The 17554-nt window shown below is 48.7% G+C and overlaps 1 protein-coding gene across 2 annotated transcripts; it reads left to right on the top strand.

Moving 5' to 3' along the window:
* The first annotated feature begins 1474 nt into the window (after nt 1-1474).
* LOC130836564 (cytochrome P450 4F2-like) lies at nt 1475-16016 on the top strand. 2 transcript variants are annotated; one of them, XM_057708800.1, is made up of 13 exons: nt 1475-1506; nt 2048-2117; nt 4059-4203; nt 6963-7016; nt 7109-7236; nt 9320-9441; nt 10240-10510; nt 11690-11756; nt 11948-12077; nt 14810-14943; nt 15040-15104; nt 15290-15372; nt 15760-16016. In XM_057708800.1, exons 3-13 carry the CDS (start codon nt 4080-4082, stop codon nt 15935-15937), a joined length of 1356 nt encoding a protein of 451 aa, XP_057564783.1. In that variant the 5' UTR covers nt 1475-1506; nt 2048-2117; nt 4059-4079; the 3' UTR covers nt 15938-16016. The 2 variants fall into 2 exon arrangements, with proteins under 2 accessions (XP_057564783.1, XP_057564782.1); XM_057708799.1 differs by lacking the exon at nt 1475-1506 and having other exon boundaries at nt 1920-2117.
* Nucleotides 16017-17554: the final 1538 nt, after the last annotated feature.

Here is a 17554-nt window from a genome sequence, read left to right as displayed (position 1 = left end):
TGTACAGTATCTGGCACAGGGTAGAAATGCTTCATGTAGTACCCAGCACATACTACATCCTCTTTCAGTAGTATGGTGGGCACTCAGCAAGCATGCTTTATGTTAAACACCTGGGATACAGTAGACAAGGATTTGTGTAGAGTACCCAGTGTATACTTTATGTAGAGGACCTGGCATATAGTAGGCATGCTTTATGTAAAGTACTTTGCACAGAGTAGGCTTACTTTATATAGAGTACCTGACACACAGTAGGTGCACTTTATTTAGGGCGCCTGGCACAGAGTAGGCATATTTTACATAGAGCACCTGGCACACAGTAGGTGTGTTTTACACAGAGTACCCAGCACATAGTAGGTGTGCTTTACATAAAATTCCAAGCACATAGTAGGTGTGCTTTATATAGAACACCTGGCATAAAGTAGACAAGATTTATGCAAAGTACTTGGCATGCAGTAGATGCCCTTTCTGTAGCACACCTGGAACATAGTGGGTATGCTTTATGTAGAGTTTCTGACACACGGTGGGCATGTTTTTCTTGAGGAACCCAGGACACAGTAGGCCCTCTTTACATACTTTATGTGGAGTACTGACACACAATAGCAGGAATACTAGATGCCAGCCCCGTTCCTTCACTCCAACTTTTCTGGGGCTCCCGATTCTTCCCATCTTTCCGTGCAATCCTCTGCTGTCCAGGATTTCATCTGAGATCCTATTTCTCAGATGAGAAGACTGAGCCCCGAGGGCTTGGCACAGCCCATTGTCACAGTGAGGCTGCCCACTCAGAATCTCCCAGCTCTGTCCTTACCTGTATGGACCCTGTTCTCTCAGCCCCTCACAGCGTTACCCCTCATGCCACCAGATGCCCTCTTCTGACTGGGCCCTTTATGCCCTGAATCTGATGCAGGTAACCCCCAGCCAGTCTGGTTTCTCTTTTCCTGCTCCCAGAAGTCATGCCTCGACCCAGGCCTTGGGCTGCTAGAGGCAGAGCTTGAACTCCTGCCAGGCTGTGGGCCCCAGAGGCCAGAGGCTTCACATCTCTGAGCTTCTTGATTTTGTGCCAAGAAATGGTGCATGTTGTCCTCCTGGCCCACACGCAGAAAGGAGCCTTGGAGATGTTTGCCTTGCTCACCTGGCACCTGAATTTTCATGCTTTTACCTGCGGCACCCTGGCCTTGGAAGGGCAGGGGTAGCTGTAAACTTGGAGCCCAGAGTCACATTTGCCCGCTCCTTAACGTGTTAATGTGGGAGGTGCTGAGTCTTGAGGATCCAATTTTCACACTGTGTGACCCTGAGCTGGTTCTCTGGCCTCTCTCAAAAACACTCTAGCCTGCTTCCTCCCACCATCTATTTGGACAGCTGTCAGGTGGGGAGGAGGTAAAGAGGTTGTGGGGATTGGCTGACCCAGCCAAACCCAGCCTTTCCTAGTTTAGAGGTTGAACCAGGGAAAAAGGCCTTCCAGGAGGAGGGGAGAGGAAGTTGTGTGGGACAAGCTGCTCTTGACGGAAGGTGCCAGGCTGGGGGTCCAAGGGCTGGGGGTCCTGGCCTGGGGAGGGGAAGGCTACTGCCCAAGTCAGGGTGGATCCAGGGAATGAGCTGGCCTGGGATGAATGGATACCAGTGGGTAACTAACACACACACACTGTGTGTGTGTGTGTGTGTGTGTGTGTGTTTGTGTGTGTCTTTCTGTCTCTGTCTACCTCTGTCTCTCACTCTTCCTCTGAATTTTTCTGGGTCTCCCTTCCCTCTCTGAGCCCCTGTCTGCTCCTCTATGAGCCCTTCTTGCCCTGTCCTCAGCACTCACCATCCCTGCCCCTCACTCCCTTGGTCCTCTCCCTCTCTGTGTCTCTGCTGCACAGCTCACCATCACTGCCCCTTTCCTCACCCTCAGGAGCTCACCCTCCACCCGTCTGCCCTGCAGGATGCTGCAGCTGAGCCTGTCCTGGCTGGGACTTGGGTCCTTGGCCGCCTCCCCATGGCTGCTGCTGCTGCTGGTCGGGGCCTCCTGGCTCCTGGCCCGCATCCTGACCTTGACCTACACCTCCTACAGCAACTCTCGCCGCCTCCGACATTTCCCTCAGGCCCCAAAATGCAACTGGTTCTTGGGTCACCTGGGCCTGGTGAGTGTGGGCAGCAGGATGGGTCTGGGGGATCAGGGTGGATGGACTTCCTGCGGAGCCAGGAATGGGGCTCAAGGGTTGAGGTGGGATCTAGGACAGCAGAGAAGCCAGGGAAGCCGAGGAGCCCCCCTTTCCCTCACTTATTCATTCCTCTGTTCTGCCAACGAGACCTTTCCCACATGCTGTCCTTCCACCCCTAGCCTACTTTGAGGTCCATTTCCTGCCTCTCTTCCACACATTAGTGCACCTCTGAGGCTGGTCTGCACAGAGTCTGGTCCCCTGGCCTTTCCAGTCTCCATGCTGGCCTTGAGGCCTCCTCAAGGGTGCTGTTCGGGGTCTGCTCTTCATGTGGCTCACTTCCTTGTTTCTTTTAATTCTGGGCTACAGCTTCCCCACAGGAAGTAGCTATCATCTCTCCATCCCCACCTACAGGGGCACAGCTTCCCACCCCACACCTTCCTGGGACCTCTGGTCTTATCTTACTCTTACATCCCCACAAGGTGTCCCAATGGGCCCCTCTCCCAATCTGGATATAGTTGACCCTCACTTCCTCTTTCAGAAATCTTCTTAGACCACACCCCTACCCCGTCCACCTGACGTGTGCCCCAGACCTTGACCTTTGACTTGGCCCTGCTCATGATTAATTAAACAGTTAATTGTCCAATTACTTATTAACCATCTTTCCAACTGGATGCTAGTTCAGGGGAGCAAACACTACAGGGCCCAGTCCAGGACTGGCATAGAGCAGGCATGCAAAATAAATGTTTGATGACAGAGGTGATGAACTTGCCATCATGTCCTTTGACCAAGGTCAAAGGAATGGGTGTCCAGCTCCTTCTATCTAGCAACCAGCTGAGAGATGTGCACACCTTTCCTTTCCTGCCTGGGACAAGCACTGCAACTTGGGGGAGGACTTACTGCAATTTTACTGCTCTTTATGGCAAAGCTCAGAAGGGGGTGCATTCCAAAGCTTGTCATGAAGATTTCCTGTAGGTTCTGGGCTTTGAAATGGTCTCAGCAAGTCCTGGGGACAGCAGAAATGTTATCAAGTTACTGTAGTTCTGCCTTCCCCTCCAAGGACTCGGCCATGGGCGCTGGTCTTGGTCACTTTTCCTTCCCCCAGCCCCTCTTGCTATGTGACCTTGGCTGGGGCACTCTCCCCCTCTAGACCTATCTCTTCAAGTGCCCTGAATCCTCATCTAGTGTCCTTGGGGAGATGAGAGCAAGTCATAAAGGTGACAATGACTTATGTTCACCTGTCTAGAGCACCTGGGGGTATTTGGCAGGCTTGAATGGGGCATCCTGAGGGACTGGAGAGGATGCTTCACCAGGAGGCGACCAACCCTTCTTCCCCCTTTGGGGAACATGGCCTCAGTTTCTTCATTTGTAAATGGTACATCCGTAGCTTGGAGAGAAATAGACAGATGTGATGCACTCCGCACAGAGCCTGGCCAGCAAAGGGAGTTCACAGGTCAGAGTTGCTCTCCTGAGTGATGGGCAAAGTTCACATTTGTCCCATGGGGTCGGCCAGGGCTGGAAGTTCCCAGGTCTGCAAACCATTTACTATGCAAGGAGCCAGAGACTACGTGGATGGGAGAGAACATGAAAGTTTGTGGGACCAAAACCCAGGGACAAATTCTGAGACCGCACTGCTACCCACAAACCTCCCCCATGGGGACATCCTCCTGTGGTCACCCCTGGGGCTGGAACCACTCCCAGGACAAGAAAAATGTGTCTTCTCAAGCCAAGGTCCCCTTCCTGGTGGGCAGAGAGCCTTTCTTCTCCCCGTGCCCTGAGATACACCCTTGGGACTTGGAGAGCCTCCAGGACCCTCCCACCCCTAGAGGGAAGGAGCAAGAGGAAGCAGAGAATCTGTGAATCTGAAACACTGTCTATCCATCTGCTCCTTCTGGGGAGTGATGGCTCTTACCTTGCTTGCAGTTCCCCCCCACAGAGCAGCGTATGAGGGACTTCACTCAGCTGGTGGCCAACTATCCCCAGGGATTTAAGATCTGGATGGGCCCCATCACCCCCCTGGTCATTTTCTGCCACCCTGACTTGATCCGGACTGTTGCCAATGCCTCAGGTATCCATGCAGAGCTTCTGGTGGCGGGTGCCATGACACACCTGACTATGGTGAACTCCTCCCTGCTGAGCTTCTGTGTGGCCCCTACAGGACCCCACCCCTCTGCCCCTCTTCTCTCTCAGCCATCTTCCTCTTTCCTTCGTGTATTCACCAACCCCCATCTCGCTGCCTCCTCCCTCTTCTCACTGCTGTCTGCACCCCACCCTGGTGTTCTGGGTGAAGGACCTTCCAATCTTGAGGACACAGATATGGACAGACAGACCCCAGACCTGGTGTGGTTGGTCAGGAATTGTCCAGAGAGAGATGGGCTGTGACAACCCAGAGGACAAGCAAGGTTCTCTGCTGGGGCATGCTGGAAGGCTTCCTGGAGGAGGAGTTGCTGGAACTGGGTCTGGAACGATGAGCAGAAATTTTTTAAAGCAGAGGGTAGAGTGATGCAGTGGGCATCCATAGCACCTCAGGCCCCCTGCCAGGCCTGCCTGCAGTCCCACCCATCCCCAGGGTCACAGCAATGAGGGCTTGTGGCTCGTGCAGGATCTGGGCTGCTATTTCTGTGACATCCTCCTCTCTGACGGGTCAGTTTCTTTTCCCCTATCCTACAACTTGAGCACTTCTAGTTCAGTGCCCTCCTTCTCCAGGCTGCAGGAATCTCCCTGAGGAGACTCCACCCCACCCTGGCTACCTTCCCTTGCCCATTGTGCCTCCCATACCCAGACAGACCAGGCAAGCAGGGGAATTGGCAGCATGTGACAGAGACCCTGGTTGAAACACCATAATGCTGGGTGACTCTGGGAGAGTCCTGGCTCTCTATAACTGCTGAAGTCTCTTTCAGCTGTTAGTGGTGGAAACAACACCCTGTAGGATCTAAACAAAGAAAGGGAATCAATTGATTGTAAAGTCCAAGGAGTATCGTCTTCAGGCACAGCTGGATCCAGGCCTCAAAAAATACCAGCAGAGATCTGTCTTCTTCGTTCAGTTCTGTGTTCATTTGTGATGACTTCAGTCTCATCCTGGTAAAGATGAAACCCAGAAGCTCAAGCCCCATGGAATAGTGAGCTCATTTATGTTTCCAGGAAAAGTTACAGGATTCCCTTTAAATTCCTTGTGTCATAGGACAAATCCTGAGTCTCAGTCTTGGAAGGCATAGGGTCTTCTGAGCTATTGTTTGGAGGCTCAGAGTAGCTTGATGGTTAAGAACTCAGGTCCTGGATTCAGACAGAACTGGGCTGGTGTCTCATGCTTACTCTCTGGGAGACTATGGGCAAGTGACTTCATCGTTCAGAGCCTCAGTTTCCTTATCTGAAGTGTGAGGATGGAATATAAATAAGGTGAACATGGTATTTGAGATTCAAACAGGGAACGACCCTTTCTATTCCTACAACTGAGGGACCTCAATGGTCCTGTATTGAGAGTGTGGGGAGGAGCCCAGGAGGAGATTGAGGACAGAGGGGCAGCTGCAGGAGGTGATTCATGGACTCAGGTCTGGATTACTTCCCTGCAAGCACTTCCCTCTGGCAGCCTGGAAGCCTTTTTGTTCCTGTCCAGATAGGCCTGACACATAGGGCCCAGCCAGCACCTATGGGGGTGTGTTCTGCTGGCGGGTGGGGCCCTGGCATGCAGTCATCCGCATCTTCCACCCCACCTGCATCAAGCCTGTGCTCTGTGCTCCAGGTAGACTCCTCCCTGGCCAGAGCTTACCCACTGCCATGGTCCCTGTGTTGCCTCTAGCTGGGCAGATGACCAGGGTGCAGACAGAGGGGGCTGTGGTAGAGATGCCACTGCCTCTCTCTCACCTGGACTCCCCCCCGCCTGACCTCTGGTCATCTCTGTGCAATGTCTGCTGCATGGCCATGTCTGGTCATGTTTATGTTTCTACCTAGATTTTGGTTACAGCTGGTATATGTTTTACCTAGTGACACCTGGTATATGTTTACACCTGAGCTTAAGCGGAGATAATCTCAGTCATGTCTGGAGCTCAGCTGTGGCCAAGAATATTTGAGGCATGCCAGGATCTGCCTGGTTCTTCTCTGAGATGTCATTAGAGATTGTCTGGCTTTCCTGCTGGGCCATGTTTGGGGTTTGTCTCAGGTCTGGGACTCAGGGTCTGGGACTCAGGGACTCTGAGAAATGCCTGAGACTTTATGTGAGTCTTGTCTGATGCAGGTCTAAGGGTATGTCTGGGTCACACCTGGTACACATTTGTGAAATCAGTGTATTTGAGTCCTGTCTGGAGCCTGCCTGGGGCACATTGAGGTCACATCGGGTTTTCTTCAGGTCCATGCCAGCTCGTGTTGTGTCATGTCAGGTTGTGTTATGCATGTTGGGGCCTTGTTAGGACATGTTAACCCATGGGGCTGTGTCCGATATCTCAGAAGAGGTCAGAGTGCTAGGGCAGATGTGGTGTCCTAGGCCTCTGTAAAGATGTTTTATAAAGTGCTGTGCTGTGCCTGCATCTTGAGAACGTGTTGGATGATGTAGGAGCCGTGTCAAGGCATGTTGGGGCATATTGCATCATGTTGGGGTATGTCTAAATACATATGTTGTCTGTATGGGTCTACCTTTGCTCTGTTCTCTGCTGTATCCTGGTCTGATCCCATCTCCCCTCAACCCTCCACCCAGCTTCCTGTGCTCTTGGCCCCATTCCTGCTATGCTGGGCTTGGAGGGGGAATGCAGATTCCTGGATGGGATCCTTCACCCCCCACCAAACCTCCCTTCCTTTCCCCTCTCCATGGCCCCTGATGGTCCTCATTCATGTCAGCCACCGTTGCACCGAAGGACGTGGTCTTCTATGACTTTCTGAAGCCCTGGCTGGGTGAGTCACTGTGACTGAAGGGGGTTGGGGACAACCTTGGGGGCCCAGGGGAGATGCTGCCCCTGCCCACTCCCCGCGGCTGTCTCTGCTAGGGGATGGGCTCCTGCTGAGTGCCGGTGACAAGTGGAGCAGGCACCGTCGCATGCTGACACCCGCCTTCCACTTCAACATCCTGAAGCCCTATGTGAAGATTTTCATCAAGAGTGCAGACATCATGCATGTGAGTCTCTTGAACCCAGGGTCCCAGCTGGAGTCTTGGGGACAACGGCAACTCAGAGACATCTTGTCTGGAATTCTCACAGCTCTAGGTGCTTTGGGGCCATTGTTCTTCCTTTCTGAGCCTCAGTTTCCTCAGCTGTAAAATGACAATAACATGACACCTGCTTTGACGGATGTTGAAGATAACGTAATGGAGCCTTGGCACATAGTAGGTGCTCAGAGTGTGTTAGTTCCTACATTTCCCTCAGAGAAGCCTTGGAGTCTTCAGACATGGTTTATGGTGATGATAAATATTGGGTAGTAGTCATTCTGGAGTAACAAATCACTTCAAAACAATGAGGACTCAGTATTGAGAACTCTGCGAGTCAGTTGGCTGGTTCTTCTGGATGGGAATGGGGCCACTCATATATCTGTGATCAGCTGTGGGTCAGATAGTAAGATTTTCTGTGCTGGAATCAGTCCTTTTGCTGTGCTGGAGTCAGTCCTTTTGCTGTTTGGGGGCTTGGCTGACTGCAGGTTGATCTAGGATGGCCTCAGCTGGGACAATTGGACTTCCTTTCATGTGATTCTCTTCCTCCAGAAGGCATCTCAGGCTTTTTCACATGGTAGAAGCAGGGTTCCAACAGACTGACAGGAAGCTGCAATGCTCCTTGGGGTCTAGGTTTGGGATGACCACCTCATCATTTTCACCAGTCTATTGGCCAAAGCAGGTCCAAAGCTAGCTCAGAATCAAAGGCTGGTGAAATACACTCCACCTCCTAATAGAAGTTGCTGAAAAATCACATTGCCAAGGGTTTGGATATATACATAGGGAAGTGACCCTGCATACATAGGGAACTGGAGGTCAGGATTTTGTGAAATGCCTGTGATTTTTTCAACTCATGAGCTGCATGTGAGCTTGTTACTCTTTCATGGATTCAGCCAGAACACATGAGACTCCTGGGTCAGAGACCAAGGAGAGTTTATAACCCTCAGCACAGTGAAGAGCATGTGCTCCTTGTTGGTTTGCATTCTTCCTCCAAGTCACAAAATCCCATGCAGATGACACAGGTGGGCTTCGGCAGATACCTGTTTATGTAGTATGTTGTATTGTAGTGGGGATGAGTATAGGTTTAGGGACTCTATGACTTTTATAGTAATTACAAGCAAGCTTGATGTTTGTCTAGGGGGAGAGATAACCTCGCTCCTCAAGGTTTTTTCCTACAAATACACCTCTGAGAAATGGCACAGGTAAAGAACATAGTGGTCTTGCAATTTTTTTTTTGTATACCCAGCATTAAAGGGCAGGGGTACTCAGGTTGCATGAAAGACTACCTCTCTCAACACAGGGGGCTAAGTGAAATAGGCCAAATAGAGAAAGACAAATACCAAATGACCTCACTTATATGTGGACTCTAAAAAACAAAACAAATAAATGAAACAAAACAGAAATGGACTTATTTCTTAGTTCACAGAGAGCAAACTGGTGGTTGCCAGAGGCGGGAAGGAGGGTAGAGATTTGGGTAAAATAGGTAAAGGATATTAAGAGGTACAATCTTCCAGGTATACAATAAACAAGTCATGGGGATGTAATATACAGCATAAAGAAATATAGTCAGTAATAGTGCAATAATTTTGTATGGTGACAGATGTTTACTAGACTTGTAGTGAATATTTGTAGTATATTTGTGTCAAATCACTATGTTAACTGAAACTAACAATATTGTATGTCAACTATATGTCAATAAAAACATAAAAAACAAGCAAAAAACACAGGTGACATTTTCCTAATCAATTTATAAAAATGAAGATGACAAAAGCTAACATTTGTTGTGCACTTAATTTATGCATTAACCTTACCAAGTGTACACAGAATATAGAAGGAAGAGCCAAGATTTAAAAAACCCAGATCTCCTGACTCCCAGCCATGGAGACTTCATGACTTAAGAGTAACAACTTTCACTCCCACCCAAGCCTGGTCCTCCCTGGGGATGTTTGCTTGGGGCCAAGAGGCAGGGTCTGGGGGAGTCCATAGGTGGTGAGGATTGGATAGGGGCTCAGAGGAGGTAATTCCCAGTCCTAGCCTTGTCCTGCTCTCTCTCCAGGCCAAGTGGCAGCTCCTGGTCACAGAGGGCCACACCTGTCTGGACATGTTTGAACACATCAGCCTCATGACCCTGGACAGTCTGCAGAAGTGTATCTTCAGTTTCGACAGCAATTGCCAGGAGTGAGTCTTGGCCCAGGGCCTGGGAACGTGAGCCATAGATTCAAAGGAGTAGATGTGGGAAGGAGGACTGACCAGGGCATCAGAATGGCCTTTCTGGAGGAGGTGGGTCACAACTGGACATTGAAGGACAGGAAAATGGAAAGAGAAGTAGTGATCCTTTCAGGGAGTTAGAACTGTTTGATCAAAGCTGGGAAGCTAGAATGTGCAAAGTGTGTGCAATAGTGAGGAGACACCTTGGAAATAAAATTGGAGGAGTGGGCAGGGTTATATCTTATATCTTAAGGATATTCCAAAGTCAGATGAAGAGGAAAATAAACTTATCCTGAGGTTTCCTGGGAGCCATGGAAGGTATTTGAGCAGATGAGGGTTGTGGTCAAAGCTGAGCTTGGACATCTGACTCAAGAGAAGACCAACTATCATAGACACAATACCATCCAATTGTGTTGAGACTGGATGTAAGGAGATTTGGGAAGAGTTTGGGCCATTAACCAGCTGGGAGAGGATAAGGTCTGAGCTGTGTGGATAGTTTTGGGAAAGAGAAGGGGCAGATACTGGGTAAGAGAGAGGAAAGAAGCATGATATCTAAGTTGTGCTCTGGGTGCCTGAGGCATATAGGCAGCTCACAGAGATGGGATGGAGAGAGAGAAGAGTCTGGAGGTCACATCTCCTGCTTCATGCCCACACTGTATCTGTGGGCCATTTGTTCTTGGAGACTCAGTTTCCTGATGGGAAGCAGTTCCCTCTCCTGGGCTTCAGGCGTTTTATGTTGTTGCCTCCCTTCATGCTCTCATCCTGCAGGAAGCCCAGTGAATATATTGCTGCTATCTTGGAGCTCAGTGCCCTTGTGGCAAAACGGCATCAGCAGATCTTCCTGCACATGGACCTCTTGTACCACTTCACCCCAGAAGGACGGCGCTTCCACAAGGCCTGCCGCCTGGTGCACGACTTCACAGATGCCATCATCCAGGAGAGGCACCGCACCCTCCCCAAGGAGGTTGTTGATGAATTCCTCAATGCCAAGGCTAAGTCCAAGACTTTGGACTTCATTGATGTGCTCCTGCTGACCAAGGTAGACTTCTCTGAGATCTGAGTTCAAGGGGCAGAATGGACTTTGATCTGATCAAAGAACTTGGACATGATGCAGAGGGTACTGGGAGCCATGCAAGGTGTTTGAGGAGAGGGGGGATGGGTCAGGGATAAGTTTTAGAGATGACTATATGGAATACTGCCTGCAGGGGACAACTAAGTCTGAAACTGGGAAGGGACTGAGATTTTACTGTACTTCCAAGTTAATAAGTTAGTGTGTGTGTGTGTGTGTGTAGTGTGCATATACAGAACCCTAGATCAGAGCAGAACATTTATTTCTCACAGCAGTAACAGTAGCCAGAGTAGAATTTAGCTCTGTTTCCCCATCCCCAAATTCCTTTGAGGGCTCCATGCTGCTTTTACTTGTACATGCAGCCATGCTTGCATCACAGGGGAATTCCCTTCCGATTTTGAAATTTGGAAATTAGGGAGGACAGCTGATATATCTGCTTCTTCTTCCCTATGGAGAGTAGGGATAGGGATAGGGATAGGGAGAGAGAAGAGGAGAGGAGAGAAGAGAAGAGAGAAGAGAAGAGAAGAGAAGAGAAGAGAAGAGAAAGAGAAAGAGAAGAGGAGAGGAGAGGAGAAGAGAAGTGAAGGAGAGAAGAGAGGAGAGAAGAGAAGAGAAAGAGGAAAGGAGAGGAGAGGAGAAAAGAGAAGAGAAGAGGAGAGGAGAGGAGGAGAGGAAAGATTGTTCTGGAGTTTAAACAAATCCTCTTCAGTGAGAAGGCAAAGTCTATAGGTTCTATAGGTTTTTAACCGATTCCTTATCTCCAGGAGATGTAAAGAATCTCTGGATTTACTATCCTACCATGTGAGCAAGTTGCTTTGAGGCAATTCTCAGTCACTAGCTTCCAAGACAAGTTGCCATTCAATCATCCTGTAACCCAGATTGCCAATAACTTATTTCTCAGAAATCCCTCATCATGTGGAAACATGAAAATATTTGTGTATCATTGACTCCTTTCACCAGGGACAACATAGGAGGCAAGGAGATCAAGGAGTATAACTGTGGCCTCTGGTGATAGAGTGCATGGGAGGTCTAGGATTTCAGGATGGGCTTGGGGTTCTGGATGGATGATGGAGGTTCAGAGATTTTCTCAGTTTAAGCTCAGGGGCCCTAAGAGTTAGCTTGATTCTGGGGATCTTGCTTTCTCTCCAGGATGAAGATGGGAAGGGATTGTCAGATGAAGATATCCGAGCTGAAGCCGACACCTTCATGTTTGAGGGTGAGGGTCCCAGTGTGGGTCTACAGAGGGGGCATGGGTCTCTCAATCCCAGAGACTTGGTGTGTGGACCTTGGACCGCCCCATCCTTCCCTATCCTCCCCATCCTCCCCATGGGCCTTACTGCGAGGGTGCTGTCCACCCTCTGGTGCTGAAGTAGTCCACAGACCCAAGCCTTTCTGGATGCTCCTCAGGCCATGATACCACAGCCAGTGGCCTCTCCTGGGTCCTGTACAACCTTGCAAAGCACCCGGAATACCAGGAGCGCTGCCGGCAGGAGGTGCAAGAGCTCCTGAGGGACCGTGACCCCAAAGAGATTGAATGGTGAGTGCAAGTCCTCCTGGTCTTTTTCTCAGCCCCTCTCATTGGTGCTGCTCCCTGGCTCAGAAAGAGGGGAAATCTTTTTGTGGATTCTGTCATTATTGTGGGAATAGGAGCAGAGCCTGGAGGCAGCATCTAGTACTCAGCATGGGTAGCAGGGAAAGGTTTTCAGGCTCTTGGGACAGAAAGTCCTGGACTTCTGAGATAATTAGCAACTATGTGTGAGGGCAGATGATGCCACTTAGCACATATTCAGTAAGTGAACTTCTCCTCCACTCTCTTACTTTTCTCTCTGAAATCACATGTTTTCAAACATCTTCACTCCCTGAGTGTTTGCTCCTATCCTGCCCCCTAATCCCTCATATTATTTAGTCCAGGGTTCACAGGGAACACCTGGGATTAAAGTCATTCAACTCCTGTCCAGAAACACCTACATCTTCATCCATCCAGTCCCTATTCGGCCAATACTGTCACTGCCTCCCTCTCCTCAATTCTATGCCATCTCCAATTCTTCCCAGCCCCATTCTGTGTCCTGGAGACTCAGGGAGGACCCAGCCACAGCCTTTTCCTTCCAGGAGATCCCAGCCTGGTGATGAATAGTCCCAGGTCAGGACACTCCAAGTGTACATGGTCAGGGCAGAGTTTAGATTTAGAGAGGAAAGTTGAGGGTGGAAAAAAGTGCCTCAGCTGAGACCCTGAAAGATGATAGGTACATATTTGGTGCATATGAGGTGCAGTTAGGTCAAGAGGACATCTGGGCAAAAATGAAGAGATGAGGGTAAGGGGGGGCAGTGGAGAGATGCAGAGAGAGAAAGGAGGGAGGGAGAATCTTGAGTTGCATATGTGATTGACTTGCAGAAAACAGGTTACTTCGTAACATTTACACACGCTATCCCAGAGTATGGAATGGATATCCGATTTTGGACATTCAAATAATCTTTAGGCTTTTAGTATTGTCTAAAATTTTAGTGTAGAGATCTTATGTACATTTTGTTAAATTAAGCCCTGTATACTCTTGTAGTTGTGGTGAACCACGTAGTCTATCTGGATTGAGAAACATCTATAAGTTCATTTGGAATTCAGACATTCAGGGGGCGTGGGGCAAAGGGGAAGCTGGGACATTTCTTGCTAAATTTAATCCAGATAGTTGATCCTCACCATCATCATTCTCATCTTTTTTTTTTTAAGTTTAATTATATTTAAAACACCACATTTTTTTAAATTGGCTGCATTGGGTCTTCTTTTCTGTGCATCGGCCCTCTCTAGTTGCAGCGAGCGGAGGGCCACTCTTCAATGTGGTGCACAGGGTCCCCACTGCAGTGGCCTCTCTTGTTGGAGAGCACGGGCTCCAGGTGCATGGGCCTGAGCAGTTGCAGCACACGGGGCTCAATAGTCATGGCGCACGGGCCCGGCCGCCCTGCGGCATGTGGGTTCCTCCTGGAGCAGGGATAGAACCCGTGTCCCCTGCACTGGCAGGCAGACTCCCAACCACTATGCCACTTAGGAAGTCCCCTCATCTTTTTAAATCATCTTCTCTATTATTTCTAATAGAGAAACTAACAATTTATACGTATACATTTCTTGCCCAGTGAACATGGTAATGCTAAATATGGAGCCTCATTTCAATAGAAAAAATAAAGTCCATTTAATAAAAGCTCTTGGAATAACTGGAAAGCTAGATGGAAAAAAAGTTAATTCACCCTGCTTCTCATGTCTTATAAGAAAGTAACATCCACATGAATCAAAGATTTAAAATAAAAAATAAAGGAGTCTTAAAGGCTCTAGAGGAAGTCATGGGAAATTATTTTATAGCTTCCGAGAAGAGAAGGTCCTATCCTTGACACAAGTTCCAGGAGCTATACAAGAAGAAATTGATATACAGTTAGCTGAAAAAGATACAGAGCAGTGTGTATATTATAGAGTATGCTACTATATAATTTTTTTAGTGCAAGAGAGTACCTCTGGAAGGATACACAAAAAATAATCACTAGGCAAACTGTGAGGAGGGGAAGTGAATGATGTTGGGCCATAGGGGTGGTGTTTTGTAGTTTTCCAATTTTGAACTAGTTAACTGTATCAGCTATTAAGAATTTAAATCACCACACAAAATGAAGGGGATTAAAGAAAAAGAATTCAGCCCCTTTACTGGATTTTATCTTCAAAGTTTATGAAACTTTTCCAGGGAATTCTATTCTTTTCTAAGTATAAAATCACTATCTGCCAAAAATGACACATTTACCCCCACATTTCAAATGGTATTACTTTCTTTTCCCCTGGCCCCCAGTCTAATCGCATTAGCTAGTGTCTCTAGTGTGGTAATAAATAAGAGTAAATACTGAATCTGTTTCTTTTGTTTTTACTCGTTTGCCTTTTGACTTTTCTCTCTTGCTATGAAGAATATTTTATTTTGAAACAAAATTTTAACTGTTTCTATGAGTTTATTTTTAAATGCTTTTGGGTGTGTTGCTCAGAAAAGCTTCTGAAAATATATGGCTAAATTTTGTCTGGTACTTCTGTGATAGGGCTTTTCTTTTTCTTTTAAAATACTATTTTATTGAGGTATGATGGGCAAAGAAAGAGCTACATATACTTAATATATATGACAATGAGTTTGGAGCTATTTGATCTGTCTGTGATTTTATGATAGGCAGAGAGGATCTTATGCAGGTAGCAGGAGGGCTGGGGGGGGTGTCTCTGTCTTTTCTCCCTGGATAATTATCATGGGGATTCCTTAGGGACGACCTGACCCAGTTGCCCTTCCTGACGATGTGCATCAAGGAGAGTCTGAGGTTGCATCCCCCAGTCATTGTCATCTCCCGCCGTTGTACCCAGGACACTGTGCTTCCAGATGGCCGGATCATCCCCAAAGGTGCCCACAGTGACCAGGGGAGGAGATTCCTGGTCAGGAAAAAGGGCCCATCAGGAAGGCTGGACCTAGTCCTGACCAGCCCCTCCTCTTCCACAGGTGTTATCTGCCTCATCAGTATTTTCGGGACCCACCACAACCCATCTGTGTGGCCAGACCCTGAGGTGCTGCCTCCCCCACCTCCACCTCCCTCATCCTTCTCCACACCCCTCGGGGGACCCAGGGTGGGGCACAGGGTTCTGACTTGGCAAATTAGATACCACCACCCCCATTATACACACAACTGCCTCTCCAAGGATGGACATCCTGGGAGATCCCACCCAGTAGCCCTGTCTTGTCTTGCCCCCAGGTCTATGATCCCTTCCGCTTCGACCCAGAAAACATCAAGGGGAGGTCACCGCTGGCTTTTATTCCCTTCTCGGCTGGTCCCAGGTGAGGGCAGCGGCCATCTGATGGGTGGATGGAGGCGAGGGTCTGGGACCGAGATTCCAGGCATGACCGTGAAAGCAGGGAAGGGGGAAATGAAGATGGTCAGAGTTCTGGCTCTCCTTCCCTCCCGTCCCCTGGAGGTTATGGGGAAGGGTCTGGAATGGTGGTGGGCCCAAGGAGGCATCTGTGGTGTGCTGAGAGCCCCGTTCCCCTGTCTGCCGGTCTGCGTTTGGGACTGGAGTCTGCGCCAGGCTCAGGGGACTTCGTGGAGGTCCCAGGTCCAGTTAGACTTCTCTGCGGTGGGGGCAGGAATTATGGACCAGATTTGGGGCGTAATGGGGTCGGGATTAGGGTCCAAGGGATAGTCAGAGTCCTCTCTCCCGCCCACAGGAACTGCATCGGGCAGACGTTCGCCATGACCGAGATGAAGGTGGTCCTGGCGCTCACCCTGCTGCGCTTCCGTGTCCTGCCGGGCAAGGAGGAGCCGCGCAGGAAGCCGGAGCTGATCCTGCGCGCGGAGGGTGGACTTTGGTTGCGGGTGGAGCCGCTAAGTGCAAGCCAGCAATGACCTATTACCGTCTGACCTGCGACCCACCCTAACCCTAGACACTTCACTTTGCATCTCCCCAGGAATAAAACTGTGTGGTCACCTCTGCCTTAGTCTCATGGACAGCCAGCAGGGACACTTGGGACCTGCTAGGATCCAGGCAGGTGGGGGTGGCAGTAAAACCTGGGTGCCTGGGGTGGGGGGGTGCGGGGAGGGGGGTATTGATATGGCAGCTAGAGCTCCAACTTGGGTCACGTGGTCAAGACTATTCATTAGGTCCAACTCAATGATTGCTGGTCACCTGGAGGGGTGGGATAGGGAGGATGTGAAGGAGTCAGGTGAGGGAGGGGATATGGGGATATATGTATAAATACAGCTGACTCACTTTGTTGTACAGCAGAAAATGGCACAACAGTGTAAAGCAATTATACTCCAATAAAGAGCTTAAAAAAAGATAAAAGGAAAGGTATCAGAAAACAACAACAAAAAACCAAAACCAAACAAAGAGAGACTACTCATTAGGGAATGTTGACCAGAGAGCTGGATGCAGTCAGGGTCAGATGACCCTGGATTCCTTCCTGCCATTGTACTAACAAGGTCACCATCCCAGTCTGCCATTTACTAGCTGTTTGGCTTGAGAAAATCATTTCTCTCTCAAAGCCTCATTTCCTTTATTACATAATAGTAGCCACCTTACTGCACTATTGTGGAGACTGAATAAGCCAGCCTATGCAAAATGAGTGACTCAATATCTGGTAAGCATCAGTACTCAATAAGTGTTCATTTCCTCACTTCTTTCTGCATCACTTTTTCAAATTTAAAATGTCTCAAAGTCATAAAAATTATATTTAAGTTTTGCAACACGTGGAAACCTGTTGTTGAGGAAAACTCTCACTAGAAGATTCAGTAACTTCATAATTTCCCCCCACAGTTACGTCTATTACATAATTACAAGGGCTTTGATGTGAAGCTGACCCAAAGCTAGGAACTGAAAAAAAATAATTTTTTTCCCCTCACAGAGGCGTGACTCAGGTCTTCATTTTCATCTCAATGATCTAGGAAGTGGAAGTTAAGCTGGTCCACAATAGTGAGAGGAGGAGGGGAGTGGAGGGCAGGAATGGACCATTTCCTTCAATTCCAGGGACAGCAGCTGCCCCAGGACTAGTCCCACTGAGGCTGCAGTGGGTACTGGGCTAGAGTCCTAGTCTCAGACATTTTCAGGAGTCTACAAGTTGGGGTCAGGAGACTTAGTGGCTGCAAAATAAGAAAGAAACCTTGTAACGTGAAATGAGTAAATAATATATTCTAAGCTGAAAATCACATTTGTTTTTCTTTCCCTTGGGATTACTTATTTAAAATGTTTTTCTTCAAATACCATATGCTAATGCATATATATAGAATCTAAAAAAATGATACTGATAAAACCAGTGGCAGGGGAAAAATAAAGACAGATGTAGAGAATGGACTTGAGGACATGGAGAGTGGGGGAAGGGGAAGCTGGGACAAAGTGAGAGAATAGCATTGAGATATATACACTTCCAAATGTAAAATAGATGGCTAGTGGTAAGCTGCTGCATAACACAGGGAGATCAACTCGATGATTGGTGATGACCTAGAGGGATGGGATAGGGAGCATGG

This window comes from Hippopotamus amphibius, chromosome 15, assembly GCF_030028045.1.
Source record: "Hippopotamus amphibius kiboko isolate mHipAmp2 chromosome 15, mHipAmp2.hap2, whole genome shotgun sequence".
Taxonomy (NCBI): Eukaryota; Metazoa; Chordata; class Mammalia; order Artiodactyla; family Hippopotamidae; genus Hippopotamus; species Hippopotamus amphibius.
This window is presented reverse-complemented; position numbering and strand designations above follow the sequence as displayed.

What these genes read in the sequence shown, in the direction of transcription:
- LOC130836564 (XM_057708799.1), top strand. Translation starts at nt 1,920, where the DNA reads ATGCTGCAGCTGAGCCTGTCCTGGCTGGGACTTGGGTCCTTGGCCGCC. An exon ending in CTTTCTGAAGCCCTGGCTGG is followed by an intron (nt 7,017 to 7,108) that starts GTGAGTCACTGT and finishes TGTCTCTGCTAG; the next exon opens with GGGATGGGCTCCTGCTGAGT. An exon ending in CGACACCTTCATGTTTGAGG is followed by an intron (nt 11,757 to 11,947) that starts GTGAGGGTCCCA and finishes GATGCTCCTCAG; the next exon opens with GCCATGATACCACAGCCAGT.